Source organism: Pseudopipra pipra, chromosome 14 (assembly GCF_036250125.1).
Source record: "Pseudopipra pipra isolate bDixPip1 chromosome 14, bDixPip1.hap1, whole genome shotgun sequence".
Taxonomy (NCBI): domain Eukaryota; kingdom Metazoa; phylum Chordata; class Aves; order Passeriformes; family Pipridae; genus Pseudopipra; species Pseudopipra pipra.
In genome coordinates, this window is record NC_087562.1 from 18,880,567 (window position 1) to 18,900,803 (window position 20,237).

Here is a 20,237-nt window from a genome sequence, read left to right on the forward strand (position 1 = left end):
CCCACCTCGACAGGTGCTGCAGGGAGCTGGAAAATTGGTCACCAAGGTTGTGGGGGGCTGGCAGCAGCAGCTGTCTGTAGGTACTTGCAGGCAGCACTCAGCTTCTTTCTCTGCCCAAGAAACTAAGAAAAGAATTTACTGGCACTCTTGTCCTTGTGGGTTGGCTGGCTGTGTTGTTTGTTTTTAATCTAATAAAAGAAGATCTTAATATCATAGTAAAATCGGTACAAAGCTGGAAACTCACCCCTCGGCGATTTGGCAAAACATTATTGAAAATGTAAAAGCCTTTAGCAGAAACAACAGAAGCACAAAGAAACAGTAGAAATAGGATCAACAGGTTGTGTTCTGGATGTTGGGAGAAGTGGGGAATTGCATCCAGCCAGGGCTCGAGGTGCCAGGGAGACCAGCTAGTCTGGGGGCTGGACACCAGCCCCGCTGGCTCTGCGCCGTGGGGACGTGGTGCAGGTGGGACCCTGGGAGGGTCGGGGTGGGCAGCACTGCAGAGCAGAGCACTGCCAGTGTCCAGGCAGTTGGGAAGAGCACGGTGCCAGGAGGGCAGGAGCAACTGAGGAGGAAGAACAGGCGGGTGGGAGGATCTGTGCACGGGGCAGATGGTGTGAGCATGGCGGGACCCGGCCAGGGAGGTGGAGGCAATGGAAAGGCACACTTGCTATCCTTAGACTCGCAACTGCTAGAATTGATCCTGGCTCAGTCTGCTCCCTGTATGGAAGTTAAGTATTGGACACAAATTTTAAGAGTGTTTCTAAACTAGAAAGTGAAGCGTGTATTGCAAAAAGGTAGGAATGCTGAAGGAGTCTTCATTGCTCAGACTCACCCTTTGCTGTGGGACCCAAGTGCAGCTCTATTCACCTTGACTTTGTTTTCCTGTGCCTCGCAGCTCTTCACAAGCATCACTGGAAGTACTATTCCTGTGTGCCATAAGCAAGTGCCTCCTGAGAATACCATTACCTAGTTTGTCCACCAGTACAGTGCTGGTCACCATGACAGCTCATAAAAACAACCATTTGTGGGATGACTTCTGCCCAATCTGAGCTGCAGCCAGCCCCCATGACTTTAACTCATGGCACTGGAAGGAGCAGCTTCCTGAGGCTACCAGCCAGCCTAGTACCTTATTTCTGATCATCAACAAGTTTGGACAGTGCAAAGCCATTGCTGTCCCTTGCACTTGCTGGCTGTCTGACAGCCTGGGTGGATTTTGCTTCCATGGTTCTGTGTGCAGCCTTTCATTCTGGCCAGCACAGACCATCCACAGAGCGCTCGGGGTCGCCGTGGGGCTTGTGGAGCTGCTCCAGGTCACTGTGCTCTTTTCCGTAGCTTCACACATGATGAGTAACCCTGGCAAGCCAACTCCCCTTTTGAAGCTGCTGTTTGAGTTCTCTTGGTGCTCCCACAGTGTTGCATTTTCTGATTGACTGTTCCAGGTATGGTTTGTACTGGTGAGAAGGGAGAAGCAGGAGTGCTTTCCACACGCAGCATTACAACATGCTGCAGCAGAGTTGGTTCTTGGAACATGGCAGCCCCCTAAAACGTCAAATAAATCCTTAAACTATTCATCACTCTGTTTTTGGGGTGGCAGTTAAGTCTTTCAACACTCTGCGAGTTTCTTTCCCCAGCAGTAATTTCACTGGTGAAGAAATACAGCTCAAGGCACTCCACAAAGGCCTCAAAATTCATGTTTTGTTTTCATTACCAAAAAAATGCTTCACTACATTAAAGAGTGGCCCATTAAAACTTTGTACCCTGTCTTCTCTGCGCCCTGTCGTTGTTGGCAAACCCTCCCCCGTGCGCGTGCAGAGCCCAGCAGCAGCTTCTGCAGATCCACAGAGAGAGGGGACCAGGGCTCAGCCACAGCCCAGCTTGTTTAGGTGTCAGACCTCAAAACTTTCAATAGCCAGGCAGATTTAGTAAATGTGTGTACTGAACCTTAAGCTACCAGTGCTTCCTCTGCTTTCAGTCTGTCCCAGCACAGCACACTGGCTCATGTGTGTGTCCAAGGAAATGCATTAACTGTCTGGTTCCTGGAATAAAATGTAACCCTGTACAAAGCAATAGCTTTAACTGTCTCAGGCAAATGGCCCTAAAACAACAATGAAAAAGAAAACAATGACTCACTAGTCTTACTGAACTTTGGGATTATATGAATTAAATGTTGCCGCGTGAACTGGACGGTGTTCTCTGATCCCATATAAACGCTGGAGGTTGGAGAAAGCAGTAAACCTGTTAATAATTAGGGTTTAGGGGAGCATTTGGTTACTCTCACAAGTAATTCAGAGTAGCTGAATGCTGACACAGTCATAAGAGAAGGCAGTGAAAGCTGGAGACTGTGTTTAGAGGACAGGAAGTTTTCTAGCAAAATTCAGTGGGGACTTACTAAGTTCAGTTTTGTTTAATATTTCCACAGTTTAGTTAGATATAAATGGCACATTAATTAAATTTGCAAGTATATTGAGAAGTTAGAAGATCAGAGCGAGGTGCAGCTGTGGAGAGCACATCTCACCATGTTGCATGAACCAGGACCCAGACCAAGTGGACACGGCCTCTGGCAGGGTTTGATAAGCTTGTTTTCCAGGGCAGGGGAAAGCCGTGCCCTGGTCTCAGCGAGGGATGTGGGGGGATTTCATGGCCCATTTTAAGGGGCAGCCCGATGGTGAAATCAGGCGGCTGCGGGATGGTCTCTCTGGGAAATGGAGGAGCCCTCACTGGCAGGATTATTTAAGACTCGACTTTGAAAGACGAGACACTGTGCAGTTGGGAACAATGCTGCACTGTCAGAGAGATGGACTCAATTACTTAATAGGTCTTTGCTGTCTGTCTCCTGCGATTTCCCTTTCAAGAACATATATTCAGCTGGGTTATTTCTCATGGGAAGACAAAGTGTTGTGAGAGAAGCCAGGCATTTGGAGGGGAGAGGCGGGAGGAGCGGCAGCCAGGCAGATGCCTGGTTTGCTCTCTGTGGAGCACGCTCCTCAGGACGTGGAAAAAGCTGGAGTGATCCTTTGGTCCTGTAACCAGCTGATCTCTCCGTCTCACAGGTCTCGCTTCCTCTTCTTTGCTCACAAAAGATTTGCCACTTTGCTCTCCTGCTGCCAGGCTCTGATCCCCAGGACTGCTGGTGGTGGCACTGTGGTCCCACAGGCAGTGCTGTACATGCTGCACAGGCCATTGGTTTCTGTTTTGTCAAAACCTTTTGTGTTGGATGGACACTGACAGGTCCACACAGCTCATCTGGGTGCATGGGCAGCCTCCCCTCTAGCACGGGAAGGCTCCCATGGCATTGCATCCAACAGCAGCCAAGCTGGAGGAAAAGCTCATCTCCAAGTAACCACTTGGTGCTGCTGTGTTAGGACGTGGTGAACAGGGATGTGTGATGGAGCCAGTGATTCCTGTTCTCACCAGAATCACTCTGCCAGCCATGGGGTGAGCCATGGGCACTTTCTCGCTGGGTCACGGGCCTCGCTGGCAGCCCTGGCTGAGGGCAGGAGGGCTGGGTGCTAGGGCAGCTGCAGGGCTCTGTGCTGGTGTGTCTGCATGTGCACACACGTGTGTGAGCATGTGGGGGCACACACATGCCCAGGGCATCCATCTCTGTGCACTTGTTTGTCACCAAATTAAGATACTGTGTTACCTTATGCACGTTGAATTGATGCACCTAAATTGGCTGGATGTTCTTAAGCCCTGGGGCTGTAATGAGATTTTGTCTCTTTTGCCCATTTCTTTTTCTCTTCTTTTTTTTTCAGAATAAGTCGTCTGTTTAATGGCACAGAGCCTATTGTCTTGGACAGTTTAAAACAACACTATTTCATTGATCGAGATGGAGAAATTTTCAGATATATATTAAGCTTCCTAAGGACATCTAAGCTACTGCTCCCAGATGACTTTAAGGTAAGGAAAGCTATAGTCTGCAATCTATTTTTTCCTCCCGTTCTGTCATTTGTTTTGGTGCCAGTTGGTTTGTATGCTTGACCTAAACACACTTAACTAAATGTTGCTGTTTATTTGTTAGGATTTTTAGTACTTGTGTATTACACTAGGGATGCTGTTATTTAATAAATGGACCAATGGTTGTCATGGATACCATAAAAAGTTAAACGATGAAGCTTATGGCTAAATCAGTTTTTGTAGACTAATTGTATTTTCTCACATTTTTAGCTTATTTATCAGGGTATAACAACAATTAAGAAACAACATCAGCAACCAGCACTTACCAGGGTTTAATGCTCTGAATCTGAAAGAAATGTTTTAAATTTGATACTTAGAGGACTTGAACTGTATAAATCTTTTTCTTGTTGGTATAAAAAGGAAACAGACTTAAACAAGCCCATAAGAATTTGTGTTAGATATAACCAATGCAGATACTTTGACTTCAGGAAGTAATCTGTTCACAGTTTGTGAATGTCAAAATATTCTTGGGAGATGGAATGGAGTGAGGGTTTTTTAAGGAGCAGTGCATGTTTTCTGTGAAATAGTGGCGCTGGTTGTTGCTTTGCAGGCCCTGATTGTTTGAAAGCTCTCCTCTCAGCCTTGTTTGTTTGGCTTCGCACTTACGAAACTTCCAGCATTGTCACCCTCATGTATGAAAATTGGAAGACAAAAATGTGCAAACTGTAGATGACAAGATTAAACAAAAGCACTTACTCCAGGACGAAATGATGAATAAATTGGGATGGCAGAAGGGGGTGTGCTTGGTTGGAGGAGCAGAGCATTGCTGGAAAGGAAAGCTCCTGTGCTCTGCAGCGCGATTTCACTTTGTTGTGTTGGGTGGGCAGGATCACTTGGCCAGTTATGGCTGAGTCAGTCCAGAGTCGTGGTGGTGGTGGAGGCTCTAGCTTTGGAGTACAGTTGATCCTCGGGCTGCAACTGCTCCTCAGCCATTCTTGCCTGAGTTATGAGGATCATGTTTGATCCATCATGGGAGGGTCTGCAGTTGGTGCTGAGGGGACGCAATGTGTGGTGGGAGCACACGTCTCATCACGGGGCAGGAAGAAGGTTTGGCACTTGTGGGCAGTTTTGGAGCTCCAGCCCAGACGGGGTGTCCTTCCTGAGCACTGGTCTTTCAGGCAGGTCGGGGAGGCTGCCCTGGGGGTTGGGGTGCTGTGAGACGGGGTGAGAGCACTGAGCCGTGGGTGCGAGAAAGCTCTTCATAGAGACGTGAGAGGAAACACGTGGGTAGCAGTGAAGCTAAAGAGCAGAGCAGTCCTGTGGGTTGTAAGATGGATCAAGTAAAGGCGGGTGGGTGGAGAAGTGGGACAGGTGCCAGAGAGATGCTTTAGCAGCAGTGTTGTGGACAGTCTAGTGGGACAAGAAGGTGTGAGAAGAGGGGGTAAAAGAGATGCAGTTCAAGCTGATCGTGGCCTCAACCAGCATCCAGATTTCAGAGGTGCTCTGCAACAAATCCAGCAGGATTCGGCAAGAGCCTGGAGGAGAGAGTGCCAGTGGATGCCAAGGACTTGTCTGCACAGCAAGCCTCTGGCAGGGCTGGGAGAGACTCAGGAGAGCCGGCGCTGTGCCCGGGCTCAGGCCGTTGTTCCAGACCATCTCTTTGCATAGGGTTAACTGTATTTTATTTAGTTCCTCCCTGGGAGAGCTTTAGAGCAAACCCCAGGCTAATGAGGGCTCAAGAACAAAGCAAAGCATTGCTAGGTAGGGAGTAACTAAATAAAAATGCGTAGAAGAATGCGCTGTAAAGCTATATTAAAACTGCATTGTAAACGGATTTGACTTCACAGAAATCGTGTAATTTTACCAGCATGATTAAAGTGACAGAAGACAATAATCAAAGGCAGCAAATGGAATCACTTGGTGTTTCTAAATGCAAAACTCTATTTAAGGTATAAAACCTGACAGGTTTTCCAGTGAGACTTGCATTAAATGTTCTTTATGTCAAACAAAGCATTATCAAGTGTTTTGAATATTTATTAGTTTTTACCCCTTAATTTAATCAAGCAGTTTATTAGCCTCAAGGTTTAGCCAAGTTGCTTTTCAACTTGAATTGCTGCTCAGATGGTTATTTTGGAAAGTTTGGAATGTTAGTACCGCACCAGCGTTATTGTGTTTGCTATTTCGGTGTTGTTTTCAGACTAAGTTAACACTGAAATGCAGGAAAAGTGGGGTATGTGTTCTGAGGCTAGTGATTCTTTATTATCAAGTCTGAGTGGTGTGTTTACAGTGAATATTAATTACAATTCCAACTGCTACTCAGGCAGAACTTGAAAGTGTCTCCCAGGTCTTCCTGCTGCAAGCAGCTCTCTTACAGTTCATACAGTTTTCCTGGGTTTGGGGGATTTTAAGCCACATGAAGTGTGTTGAGGAATTACTGTGAGTGGTTTGGCTGAGTTCTGCTCTGCAGCCAAGCCAGGTGATGGTGAGCAGCCCCTTGCAGCTCCCTCCTCCTGCACTGTTCAGTGTCCTGTGCGTGGGACCACAACGTCCTGGAGCAGAGCACGGAGCCAGCACCCCCTGGGTCTGCCACGCTGCTGGGTTAGGGGGTGGCTGGCACAGGAACTGCTCCTCCTCTGGTGCCCAAATATTCTCTGCCTTGATCTCCACCCTGCCATCAGAGGTGTTTCCCCAGGACGTTTATGAGCAGCACGTGTCTCCCTCACTTCATGCAGAACCAGGACCCATTGTACCTCCTTGTTTGAGACTCACTCCCTGCTCAGAGAGCATCAAACAAAAATAGACATAGGCAATGTGTATATAGTTACTGCATCTGAAAGAGGGGAGGAGCACAAATGCACAGGACATCTGAGTTTTATATGGATTACAGAGGTCACCAGAATGACAAGGCCACCACTAATTTATTAATACAGTTACAAAATTAGTGTGCTTTCATCTAATTTTAAGTCTTCTCAGACTGACCTTAGCAAATGGTGCAGTTGTCACACAGAAGTGAGCAACTTTCTCTCGTAGCCAGGAGTCAGATCTTCACAGCACTAAAAATATAAAAGAAACGTTGAGTCAGAATGACAGTTTGTTGTTTCATGTAATAAAGAATAACAAGTGAAAAATAGGCAGAAAGAGCCATTTCAGCCTGTTCAGGAGTCAACGTTAGGTACAAAAAAATACAAAATATCTTTGGTACTGAGAGAGCAGCATCAGGGTCACGGGAGACACGGTGTCTCAGTTTCTGTTGGGTATCTCTGCTTGTAGTTGGCAGATCTGTACTGACCCACTGCACTGACATCAGAACAGCAGCACAACCAGCCTTGAGGTCACACCTCCCAGCTCCTCCCCAGGAAGATGCCATCCTTGTCATAGGTGACTGCAGAATTTAGCCAATGTGAAATCCACCAAGAAAAAAGACTTTTCTGTCCAACAATAAGCAGAAAGTTATTTTTTTGAAAGGCAAAAGGCTGCATCTTTGAAAGATCTGTTTACCTTTGCCATGAGATCTGAGTGTTGGCCAGATGTGGATGGAGGAAGGCTGTGTGCATCCCACCTGCCTCTCTGCTCCCTTTTGCAGGTGAGCTGGCAGAATTTCCCCACTAGTTCCTACAACAGCCACAAGAAGTTGGAGCTCATGGTAGCTATGAATGCTTTTTGTGGTACTTTACAGAAAAATTAGAGGCTGTACTATCTCCCCGTTCAGTCTAGCCAAGAGCACCCTGCTTGTGAGCAGGGACCATTACTGGCAGTGGGAATCACCTTTGGAGTAAAGTGGTTTTCCTCAGCTAAAGAGAAGCAGCTCCTTTAGCTCTCATAGACAGTGCTTGACTCTGAGCTGTGCTGCCACAAGGTACACTGCTGTTAAGAAGCTGGGAAGGTAGGGAAGTAATCCTTAGAAGAAGTGGAAGAGGCATTAGTCCTGCAGGGCAAGGAACTCCTGGATACTGTACAAAATCTGCTGTGGATGCTGCTCAGCAGCACTGCACTGGCACCAGGGCTGGAGCCCCTGTGAGACAGAGGGTGCAGTATCCATGTGCAGTATCCCAGAAGCTGTGCCAGGCTGCTCTGAGGCTGAGTCTGAATGAACCCCTGAGCACTTTGCCACTGTAGCTACTCCTGTGCCTGGTTCAGGGAAATGTGCCTTTTGGATAGGTCCAGGAAGATTCATATCTACATCTGCCTTTGGTAACTCCTCAAAACTAACAGCATGGAAATGTTTTCTTGCAGTTCCTGTGCCATCTTCCTGGCAAGGTCCCTTGTGGGTTGAACTCTTCTGCTTCATATTTCTTACTAAACTTTTGCAAATCCAAATCATCATGTAGGATTTTATATGTACAGTGCAAGGGTGGACCTACCTATGCCAGTATTACCTGGGCATCCTGAGCATTCAGTGCAGATAGTCCAGAGCTGAGCATCGCTTCCAGTCCTGTCACAGACACACAGCTCTCCAAACAATGTATAAAACCTGAAGGAAAAGACCGTGGGCTTGGAGGTGCGTTGAGTGTGAGCCCCTGCCCAAGCACAGGCTTTGGAGAACTGGACCCCCATGCTGTGAGCCACTCATGCTTTGTTCCTGGTTTGGGGAAATCCTCTTCCCTCCCTAAAAGCACTGCCAGATTCCTTTGGGATGCCCCAGTCCCTGAGTGCAGAAAGGTCACTCAGCCCATAAGAGGAGCAGAGCTGGTCGGGCTGTGCTGGTGGTGCCCGGCTGTGCTGTGGGCAGCACGTGGAGTGGGGGGTCACACAAGGTGTCCCTTCCCAGCACTGTCACTAGTGGACAGCACTGAATTTCTCTTGCCTACAGAAAACCCTTTTTATCCCCTCTACTTGTTACAGCACAACAAATTCCTTTTATTGCCCCTGCCTGACAAGAGGTGCCCAGACTCCCTAAGGCTGAACGTGCACTTTGCCCCTTGGCACCAGTACACCTCAGTTCCCAGTGTCCATTACAGACCCATCTTTCGGGTGCTCAGTCCAAGTGTGGAATAGACATGGGATGAGAGTCTTACCTTAGAACTAACCCAAACACCTTAGCTTAACCCAGGCAGTTATGACCAGGTCACCTTGTCCTACAGAGCATGTGATGCTCCAGCACAGCCCAGATTTCCACACAGCCACCCCAAGTGTGGCTGTGTCATTCTGGGAACAGTAGTGGAAGAGCTGTTTCATTTGAAAGCAGGTTGTCTTCTCACAAAATGAAACGAGAATATAAAATTTATCCTGTTTATTTTAGGGCAAATGATGAGTAGCAGGAGTCACTAAGGAGCTGCATTCCATGCAGTGGGCTAAGAGCTGGCTGTGGGGGAGGTCGGGGTGCTGTGATCCTGGTTTTGTTTGTTTTGTGGCAGTACTGTTTTGGCCCGGGGGTGCAGCCCATCGAACTCCTGTGATTCAGGATACTGTCAGGCTAGTGCAAAGCCCAGTGAAGGCAGCCAGAGCCTCTCGTGAATGTAATGGGCTTTGCATCCAGCCTCAGGAGCACTGCTCTCTGCTTCCAGAAATGAAGGACTGCTTTTTCTGTCACTGTACCATCTCTTCTGGGTTTTACTGTGGAATTTTCTTAGCACATATTCACTTGATTGCCCTTACAAATAATACCTTATTTTATAGTGACCGTGAACCCAGATATTCTAAAACTAGTTTTTCAGGACCCACTGAAAACAGTGGATGACTTTCCATTGCCTTCAGTAAGCACCGGGTGCTCCTGTTCCCTCTACAGCATTTCATTTTTCCTTAGCATTGCATGTTTTCCTTTGTTTGAAAAAGAGCTCCGTGACACCAGCAGATGCCAAGTGAATGTTTGGTAGGGCACTGCACACACCTCTGCAGTGAACATGGTTGGGTGGTGGACTGTGCTGATTCAGTGTCCAGCATGAAGATTTCAGGAAATTTGGGACAGGGTTTTTTTTAATTTAGGCCACTAACCCCTGTAGGTTTAAACTGATCCCCTGCTCAGTATCCGGGGAACTTCACTGGTTGACAGAGAGAAGCAGCAATGGTTCAGCAGAGAGTACTGGTTCTGGGGAAGGGTGAGAATACCTTCCATCAGGGGACCAGGCTTTGGGGCTGATGCTCTCTTACCTGAGAGAAGGTGGTGCAGCCAGTGCCCGGCTCTTTGCCTGGCCTGTTCCCAGCTCTGGTTGTTTGCAGCATGCCTTCTGTACGATTTCTTCTTTAATCTTCCTGTTGTTTTTCATCTTCAAGCTGTGTTCTGTGAGTGTGTTTGTTGCCCTCATTTCTTCCCACTTGCTCTTATCCCTCTTCCTCGCTGCTCCGGTCTTTTTTTCCCTCCCTTAGCAGTGTGTGCATTGTCCCAGCCTTAACAGACATCAAAGAGATGTAAAGCATTGGATGTCCCTTTTGTAAGGCGATAACCTTGCCGCTGTCACTGTGAATATTCATACGTCTCCAGGCTGCAGGCAGCCCTGGGGTGAGGGAGCACCTCAGCTAACGGTGGTGGGTCTGTGGTGCCAAATTTGAACAGAGCTAACTGCTTTGGTTCAGTAATACCCTGCAGCAGCAGATTTTACAGGTTAATTCCAAACCACTCTGAAGAGTCGCACCTTTTTGTGCTGCCTGTTCACTTGATTCCCTCTCTTCCCTGAGTCCCTGGGCAGCAGCACACCCGTTATTTTTCATGGAATTTGAGTGCCCATTTCTTGATTATTCCTTGTCATGCCATTCTTTCCAGTCCAAATGATTCCAGTCATTTCACTCTTGTGATTTTTTTGTTTCATTTCACTGGTGTAGAACCAGCCTTTGTTCCAGGTGTTCCAGCATACTCCACAAAAGTCAGGTACTGTCTTACCTGGGGTGCAGCATCTGCATCTTTAAAGAGGTGCAAGAGCCAGGAAAGCAAACAGCAGGTCTTTGCTGGTGCCGTGCTCTTTTTGCTCCTCCTCCCCTCAGGAGGCTGAAGGAGGTGGTGTGGCCACTGTAAGCAGAGTGCTCAGTGAGGGTGTCTCCTTCTCCTTCTCAGGCTTGGCCTGGTGGGCACTGCTGCCTCCTTGAGTTGGGGGGGCTGACACCCTTTGCCTCCACGTACTCTCACATGGCTGAGGTGGAAAGATGTGTCAGAAACCTGATGAAAGGATGTGCATCTGATGAGGATGTGCAGCAGATATCTCAATCACTGAACTGGGAACTGGATCAAATTGGGAATTTGAATTGCCCAAAGCCAAAGTGAGGCGATGGACAATGGCAGGGAAGAACAGCTTCTTTTAAGCTATTGGAGTGCACAGCTGAGCTCCCACCCAGCAGGATGGTCACTCCCTCCATATAATTTACCAGGCTCCAAAGTATGCTTTAAATACATGAATAGTCATGAAATGCAGGGAGCAGCTGAGCTGCTGCAGCTGAATTTCAGCCTCAGCAAAGACAGGTGAGAAGTGAAGCTGAACTGACATCTCCATCTCGTAACATGTGTGAGAGGCGACAGCGAAGCCTGAGATCTGTTGTAAGATCAGAAGTATCTGAGGCCAAGACTGAAGATTAGGGCTTGGAACATCTTCTCTTACATCAGTAGGCTTTGTTTATTGCAACCAGCTATTTTGATTTCTTAATCCAAGACTAAAGCCTTCTGGCATTGAGCTTGTGGGATAATAAATGAAAGGATAATTCAGTGCAATGGGAACTTCATGGTCAGCTCAAATAGATTCAACACTAACACCATGTGGTTTTCTGTGTAGGTGTAAGATGAAGATATGTGGATACCTGTTGCCTTTGCGCTCTTGCTGACAGTACATAAGCCTAAGTAGGTCAAACAGGAACAATACTCGTTTTTAAAAGAGAACTATAAGCATTTCTAGTTTCTCTCTCTCCCTCTCTCTTCTTTTTTCTTCCTCCCAGGACTTTAATCTTTTATATGAAGAAGCAAAGTATTACCAGCTGCAGCCAATGATTAAGGAACTTGAGCGATGGAAACAAGAGAAAGAACAAAGGAAACATTTCCAGCCTTGTGACTGCTTGGTTGTAAGAGTGACTCCAGATCTGGGGGAGAGAATTGCATTGAGTGGGGAGAAGGCTTTAATAGAAGAGATCTTCCCAGAGACTGGGGATGTCATGTGCAACTCTGTAAACGCAGGCTGGAACCAGGACCCAACCCACGTTATCAGGTTTCCCTTGAACGGATACTGCCGGTTGAACTCAGTGCAGGTAATGAATGGCCTCTTGGTGCTGGCTCATCCATTTGCTGGGGTGGTTTTTTTATTATGTCTTGTTCAATTATATGCAAATTATTTGCTTCTGCCCAATTACTTTCAGTGCTTATACTGCAAGGAGACATTTTCTGCCTGGTGAGATCACAGTCTTTCAGGTTTTCCTAAGTCTAAGCAGAAAAATAGATTTAGATTTTGTGTATGTTAGTGCCATGCTGGTCTCATAATGGTGTTATACTGATAAATGCTAATTTTTTCATCAATGTATAGCCTTCAGCAGTTTTTTTTTTTCCTCCAAAGTGCCTGCAGGAAGAAAGAGAGAGTTCCAAAAACTACAAAAAAAAATCTCCACACCATTTTATAGAAAATGCAACAATGTGTAAATGCATAATTTATGTCTCACTCATAATTAAATGATGGTGCCTGCGGGATGGACTTAAAAAAATTGATCTCTGCACTTTTTTTTTTTTCAAAAGGATGTTCTATAAAAATTGCCCAGAGTATTTTAAACAAAATGTATTTCATTTTATACGCAGAGTTTTGACGTTAGGTTTAAAATTAAACATATGAAACAAAAGAAGATAACTGGACAGATAGGTGGATGGCAGCAGAAATAAATACGTGGCCTGTGTTTAGGCAGCTGCCTGAGGGACAAGCAGTGCCATTTCCCAGGGATCATCACCACAACAGCCAGAGCTCCGTGGTGTGGCTGTCCTGGGGCTGTGGAGAGGAACAGGGGTGATGATGCCATTAACTTGTGCCTTAATTAACAAGGGCAAGACAGAGCTCTTAGTTTGTGTCTGCCTTTGGAACAAGCTGCAAATACTTGTGTTATGGAAAGGGAAATCAACCTGCAGGGGAATATTTCCAAACATACCATCCCCTGCAGGTGGGCTGTGGCTGCAGGTGTGAACTGGGCTGTGGGAAATGCCTTTGTGGTCTTGGTAAACTCCCCTGTGGGCAAATAGCTGCAGAAGAGCCCATGGCCCAGCCTGGCCAGGGTGGATGGGGAGGGAGGTGCAACAGCCAGGGAGGACAAGAACCTAGAGGTCCTGCTTACCTGTGGTTATTACACATCAGCTGAGGGGCCCTCCACCTCCCAAGCTGCCAGGTGACAACATTTTCAGGAGACCTGTAGTTACCTGAATATGTAAAGATGGATGGAGTCGTTTTAACACCTGAATTTGATGGTGACTCCCCCCTCCGTGGGGCAGCATTCCCTCGTGCAGTTTGCACTGACATTGTTGTCTGAAACCATCCTAAACCCAGCTGCTTTGGATGACTTTTGGTTCGAGACTCCCGAGTGGTGTATTTGGTTGAACTTTAACAGCCTGTGGTTAATTCTGCACAGTCCTTTAGCAGTTTGATGTCTGGCAAGGTGTGGAGTGGGTGGTGAGAGGCAGCCCTGTGCTCTGGCAGTGGGACAGGGACAGTTCATCCCCGTGCTGGGGGAGGAGGGAGCAGCTGCAGTTTAGCTCAGGTAGGTGGAGAGGGAAGAGCATTTGTGTCTGAGCCACGCTGTCCCTGTGATCCAGTTAGATGCACACAAGGAATCAGAATAACTGCAGCAACAAAGGGTCCCTGTGAGCCACTCACCAGCTCAGCACTGCCAGCGGCCTGGCAAGGCACTGGGTGCCCACACGGCTTAGCACGGCCCTCTTTTATCCACAGCAGTGGAACTGGTAGGGTACGTGTGCTTGTAGGAAAAGCTGTACACTAATTACTGTTATTATTTGAATGTGTTTTGAATTCAGTCAAAATTCAGTCAGAATCAAAGAGTTCACATTGTAAAAAAAAATTCTCTGTCAAAGAGTCTGTAGTATAAGTAATACTATTAAATTACATCATTTTACTAAATTACATCATTTTACTATATAATTAATAGAAAGTGTTTTCAAACACTTTCTGGAAAACTATGCATTTCTGAGACCAAAGGCTGATGAAATCAGCAGCTAATTATCATTGGCTCCGATGAACTCTGGTCAGTGCACAGGCACTGCTCTTCCCCTTCCCAGGATTTTTTTGCAAAATAATATTAAGTCAGAAGTTGGAAGTACAGTGAAGCAAACACACAGACTTAAGGGAGATGGGTAGTGGGTGGAAGAGCACAATTGCTTCCAAAGACTCCCAGAGAGCAACACAGGAAGCCTGTCTGCTGTCTGCTGAGATACTTCTCTTCTGTCTCCCTGTGCCCTGCTGAATGTATTTGGTAGCAGAATCGCACTCTTTATACATTTTCTTCTTATATTTTAAGAATATTTTTATTAAACAGTTTGTATCAAGAACTGTGCCTATAGAACAAAAAATGTCAACACTGAATAGGTAGTGGTAGGCAAAAAAATACAGTAACTCTTAATTTTTAGACCCATTTGTAATTATATAAAGGTATAGAGGTTTTTTCAACTCCTTGCAACAGGTTCTGGTGAGAATCATGAGTTTACCTTAGAGAAAATTCTGTGATGCTTGTGTATGTTGAACATTAATTAGGAATGTGTTTGTTAGTATTCTGCAAAATTTACATAAAATGAAGTAAGGGAAAGGATCATGTTTCCATTTGGAAAATCTTCCAACAAAATCAGATGCACTTGGAATATTGGAAGACAGCATATATGAAATCCTATAACAAATCCTTTATTTATTACTGTGTGTGTCCCCCACACACAGGAGAGTCACAGCTGAGACTCACTTCTGGCATATTCTCTTTGGAGATTTTCAGGAAGGTAGCTCTGATTTGATTTCAGAGATGGTTACTCTTTCCCCTGTCCATATCTTACTTTCAGAAGAAGTGATGTGCATAGAGTCAAATTCTCTTAAGTGGAATTTAAACCTGTCCACATTCAAAATGCTGTTGAGTCCTGTGCACGTGCCAGTGTGTCCAAACCAGTGCCCAGCACCCAGGGCAGCCCTGCAGGAGCCTTGCTCTTAGACCTGAGCTCGGCCTCATCCAAGTGACACTTAAAACTCTGCAATATTTAAACATTCTCTGCATTGTTTACAGGATTTGGCCTGTTTTGTTTCGTGCTGAGAAAATTGATGATGCCAAGGTTTCTAACCCTGGACTGTGGCCTGCAGTGTGCCCTTGCAGCACGTACCGAGCACAGACGAATCGCTTTGTTCCGCGCGGTGCTCTGAGGTGTAATGTCTACCTGGGCTGTGTGTGTGCAGAGAGCAGGCTCACTGAAAAAGAATCCTATGTTAACATGCAGCCTTCCATAGCTTTGGTCTGAGGCAAGCCAAGGGCACCCCCGTGCTTGTTTTGTCTTACAAGCAAATTGATTTTTAAAAGTTTTTAGCAAGGATTTTGAAGTCCCGTCTCTCTCAGAAATCTTAGCTGTCAATCCTCTGTTCCACTATCCAGTTCAGTGGGAGAAGGCTCCTTTCCCGTGGCTGGGTTGTCTCTCATCTTCATCTTGCCAGGGCTAGGAGCAGTGATACATAATACACTCAAAATACACTCCCAGCCTGCTGATGTCTTGTTCCTCCTTCCGTCTCAGACTCCTCCTGCCTTCCTCTCTGAGGAGGAACAAGTGTCAGTGTCTGCACCCTGTTTCTGTCCTACAGAGCCCACACAGCCCGGACAAATAAGGGAGATGAAAGCTTTCTCTCTCTGTCTTTTTAAATGTATTTTGATAACCCACTCTCCTGCCCCTTCTTTTCATCTCTCTGAGTTCATTATTCTTCCATACTCTGGTGTTGTTTTTTGATCTTTCAGTTCTACAACTTTTTTACTGTGTAGATTATGTAAAAATCAGGGCAAAAGTCAGGGAGATTTGGCAGATGTGACCTGCTGAGAACGTTAAGTCCCCGTGTCCCAAGGCCAGGCAGAGCTCCTCAGGCAAGCTGATTTGCAGCACACTCGGCGTGGCTCAGGCAGAGCTGTGCTGGAGCAGCCTCTTTCCTTTGCCCGTCCTTAGCAGCCAGGGGAGCAAAAGTAAAATGTTCCAGTTACCACTGAAAACCCAAACCCTGGGTTGGGTGCAGATGATTAGCACAGGCAGCCTCTAAGGAGGGACTGAACAGATGAAAGCCAGCAAATGCTGCTGCCGTGGTTTGCACTGCACTGCCACACCACCTCAGACACAGCTGTTCTTCTGAAATCATGTTCCTGGAAAAAACAAAGCCAACATTCAGGCTTTGCACTAAGAAATGCACTGTGGCCTCACGTGGGTCTGTGTGTGAGGGTGAGGGCAGTGGTCTGGAGTGCAGTCTCCAAAGTCAGTGTGACTGCTGGTGTGCTCAGGGGGCCGCTGGAACTGAAAAAGAAATTAAATTCTTTCTACAACCTGTGCCCATGAAAGTGGGCCGAAGGTGGGTATGTTGCTTAGACACTTCCCTAGGCTGAGTGAACAAGTGGCTTGGTCCCTGTTGCTGAGGGTGGCTGTCACATGGCGATGCTGGTGTGGCCAAGGCCGTCAGGTTCAGTAAACCACCAGTTCACTTCCCCCGTGCTGCAGCAATGGAAGCAGTACCTTGGGTGAGGCCCTTGGAGAACAGCACAGGCTGCTCCCCTTGACAGCATTTATCACACAGAAAACCACAGGAACCACTCTTCCAGGCTGCTGCCCTGGACTAGGGAAGCACCACGGCGTCTCCTCTGGTGGGTCCTGCACTGCAGATCTGCCAAAGGAGGATCTGGCATCTGCTCTCACCTAACTCTGGGAGAAGCCTGTGTGCGTCCTGCTCTGCTGGGAACCGAATATCAACACGCTCACACATGTGAAAACACGGCCCGATCACACTGCCAAGATCAGCATGTCCTGGGGAAATGTGCTGTGTGACAGTCGCAGAAATTAAAGTTGCCTCTGGGTTCCTTAAATTCATGCATCTAAATTGCACCAACTTTTCTTTAGGAGGAGAAAGAAAAAATACATATTTGGGCAATACAGATTAACCTCTTTCTTGGGCCAGAACATTTCCCTATTGTCCACATCTTGGCTCTGCGTCCCATCCCTGCCATGCTTTGCTACCAGCAGCCCTCCCTTCCAGTGAGGGAGAACAGCTGCCATTGCCAGGAAAATCTGGTGGATGTGTCATTCAGGCTCTTGATACATTTTCATCTGCCAAGGAAGACCTTTTCATCCCCTCTCTGTAAAATTGTTCATATTACTAATGAATAATGGGCACTTTTTATAACAACTTAAACCTGATGTTGCTTTCTATAAGCAGTAAGAGATAGCATCAATATCACCACAGTCCAGTATTTTACTATATAATGTACTAAGCTGCTCTGCAGAGTGCTTATTTCTTTGATTAATTTTTGTTTTCTACAGAGGTTTGCTGAGAGCGAGACTTTAATCACAGTATAGTCATTTAACAATAAGTTATAGAATTATAGCTGAATAATATTCATTCACAATGAGGACTGGAAAGACTAAATCCATCATTTAGATCTGGTGCTTCTGACTGCTTTTATCACCAAAATTTGCTAAATATTAATCTGATTTTTTCCCCCCCACATTGCAGGTGCTCGAAAGATTATTTCAGAAGGGATTTACCGTGGCAGCTTCCTGTGGTGGTGGGGTGGATTCCTCTCAGTTCAGTGAATACGTGCTGTGTCGCGAAGACAGACGACCACAACCCACCCCAACAATCAGAATAAAACAGGAGCCCCTGGACTAGACCCTCCCTGTACCCCCTTTGTAACCGTAGAAGTGTTTAATAGTCCCTTATGTGAAACACTAAGGATTTGCAAAACAGTATTAGCAAACAGACTTTGACTTTATGTTGCCAATTAGTGGTATTCTGAAACTACCTGTCACATAGCCAGCCACGAAATGCATTTGAGAAGCCAGTTGTCCGCTCGTCACGGTGGAGTTCCCGAGTGCTCAGCACAGCAGGTCTCTGGGATGGACTTTGGGCTCAACAGCACTGCTGTGGAACAGGCAAAGCTTTCTAACCCCCTGACCCTGCACTGGACTGGACTTCTGCAAAGACCAGTTAAAGCAGTGGGATGGATCAGCAGGAGCTGTGGTTCTGCCAGCCTTCCCAGGGACACCCCAGTGCTGTGACACGTGGACGTCTGTGAGAGGAAGATGGAACGCTAAAAACTGCACTGAGACTCTTCCCTGACTGCCACACCTCCATATCAGACGTGCTTTACACCTCCAGGCACCACGGGGCACCTCTGTGATTGTACTCACCCACACTAGCAAATGGCTTATTTTTATACGACATTTCCAACTGAAGTCTCTCTCTATGGACGGGATCCAGAATCAGAAAAGGACCGATTTATAGTCAACTGGTGCTCAGTACTAAAAACCCCACACAAACCAAACAAAAAAAGTGACAAAAAGTTAGACAAGGCCGATTTTTGCAACAGTAGGGATCTGGAAGCACAAAATAAAATGCCATCCACCATCACACAAGGGTCACATACCCGACACGGAGCTGTAGCTCTCTTAAAGCCAGTCTTGTTTTGACACAGAAACTGTTTAAGTTTTGCATCATCAAAGAAACGTGGTTCTGCCAAGCAAGCTCTGCCACCCCTCGTTAATCATTTACTAACCATGTTAGAAGCCCACATTTAGGAGGAAAGTGTAAGAATTTTGGACAGGCCTAACTCTTTATGGGTCTGGAATTCTTGCAAAGAGTTGTTAAAACCCTGTACTGCCACTGTCGGACGAAAGCAGGCCGCCTTTGGTTTAAATTGTTTTATTAATTTAAATTATTATTAAAATATTAGTTCTGTAGCCGCCCTCTATCTGTGTACCTTTCTCTGTAACGAAGTCAGGGGTCTGCAGGAGGGTCCTGCTACTGCCAGGAATTGGCATCGACTCCCAGGGCTCCCTAACTCAGGAGACAGCGCCGCGTTCGCAGGTGCCAGGTTATAAATAGCATTCTGCGAAATCCTGTTTGCTGCTGTTCAGCATGATTGGGTCCTCAATAACTAATTCATGTGTTAATCACAATTTAGTTTCTCCCACATTAATTTATAGAATACTGTTGTAGATGCTGAATCTTAATTAAACTCTTTTTAGATGCCTAAATACGGCCATATAGAACAAGGGAGAGAGTATTAGGTGGTCGACAGTTCTTCAGTGCCAGTTGGTTGCAATCAGGCAAAATTTAAAAAGTCACATTTAAGACTAATATTTTCCAAAGCGATGAGCTGTACTGACTGTCCAAGGAACAATCTAGGCAGGGGTCTAATTTTTGGAAAAGGGCTGGATACCTGTCCATGGGAAATCAGACCTCTGCAGGTTTCCTCACCTTGGTCACCCAACTCAGAAATCTCTAATGGTGATCCTGGCCGGTTGGCCTGCTACCTTAGCAGAACAGTTGAGCAAATCTGTCTACTTTAAGAGTTGTAAAGTTATTTTATTTTGTGGTTTTATACTTGTACGACATTCTAAAGTCGCTAGGCATTGCCATATTTGAATATATGGCACAACATTCACCTTTGTATGTAAGATATCTGTAGAATTGTATATTATACATTTAATATTGTAAAGAACTTAACGTATAATTGTCATGTATTTGTGTATGCACATTTCTTATACAGTACTTCATGCCATAAACATTTCTGTAAAGTAAACGAACAAAAATAAGCACGTAGGGTGGAACACTCACTGTATCTCCCATGTTGTTTGAAAGAGGTGAGAATTTTTGATTGTGTCTTCTCCAGCCTTTAGCTCCGTTCAGCTTGATGTAGCCATGTCTCACAGAAAGGAAAAAAAAAGTCTTTTTATTTATTACTTTCATACATTGAGTTCCCTTTCAGTCCAAAGTATCCTTAACTAATCTGTTCAGGTTCCTGTTTTTCCTGTATCCACCCTGCCGCCCTGACCAGGGTCAGTGGCACTCGCAGCGGCTCTGGCAGCGCATCCCCTCCTGTTCTTACCTCAGCCAGGGAGCAAAGGGGACCCCTCCTGGGGACATCACAGGGGCCCAATCCTGCCCCTGGTGCTCGGCCAGGCCTGCCCAGCTCCGCAGGGCTCTCTGCCCGCAGGACCGGGCGCTGAGCACCCGTGGGCAGCTCTCACGGGCACCAGGGGGGATGATGCTTCTGGACACCTGTAGGACATTGGAAGTACTTGTGGTTGGTTTTTCCTCAGTTTGGTGTTTACCGTGGTTTTTTTATGGCTCAATGAAGCAGCTCCAGTGCTTGGGGCAGCTTTGCTGAGGTGGCACTGGAAAGGGTTCCAGGCTGCACCAGCCGAGTTAAATGTGAAACTC

At 46.4% G+C, this 20,237-nt stretch overlaps 1 protein-coding gene and 1 long non-coding RNA gene across 4 annotated transcripts in view; one reads left to right on the forward strand and one right to left on the reverse strand.

Moving 5' to 3' along the window:
* The window catches only part of KCTD15 (potassium channel tetramerization domain containing 15), a 43,941-nt gene extending 24,414 nt beyond the window's left edge, over positions 1-19,527 (forward strand). For all 3 annotated transcript variants that reach the window (XM_064671301.1, XM_064671300.1, XM_064671303.1), the window contains 3 exons: positions 3,759-3,903; positions 11,755-12,060; positions 17,526-19,527. In XM_064671301.1, the coding sequence (XP_064527371.1) occupies positions 3,759-3,903; positions 11,755-12,060; positions 17,526-17,681 (607 nt within the window). In that variant the 3' untranslated portion in view covers positions 17,682-19,527. The remainder of the gene's footprint in view (positions 1-3,758; positions 3,904-11,754; positions 12,061-17,525) is intronic.
* LOC135422233 (uncharacterized) lies at positions 6,747-13,792 on the reverse strand. The gene is made up of 4 exons (XR_010434383.1): positions 13,123-13,792; positions 9,988-12,365; positions 8,277-8,371; positions 6,747-6,953 (listed from the first exon to the last, which is right to left on the reverse strand). It is a non-coding gene; the product is annotated as an uncharacterized LOC135422233 (long non-coding RNA).
* Positions 19,528-20,237: the final 710 nt, after the last annotated feature.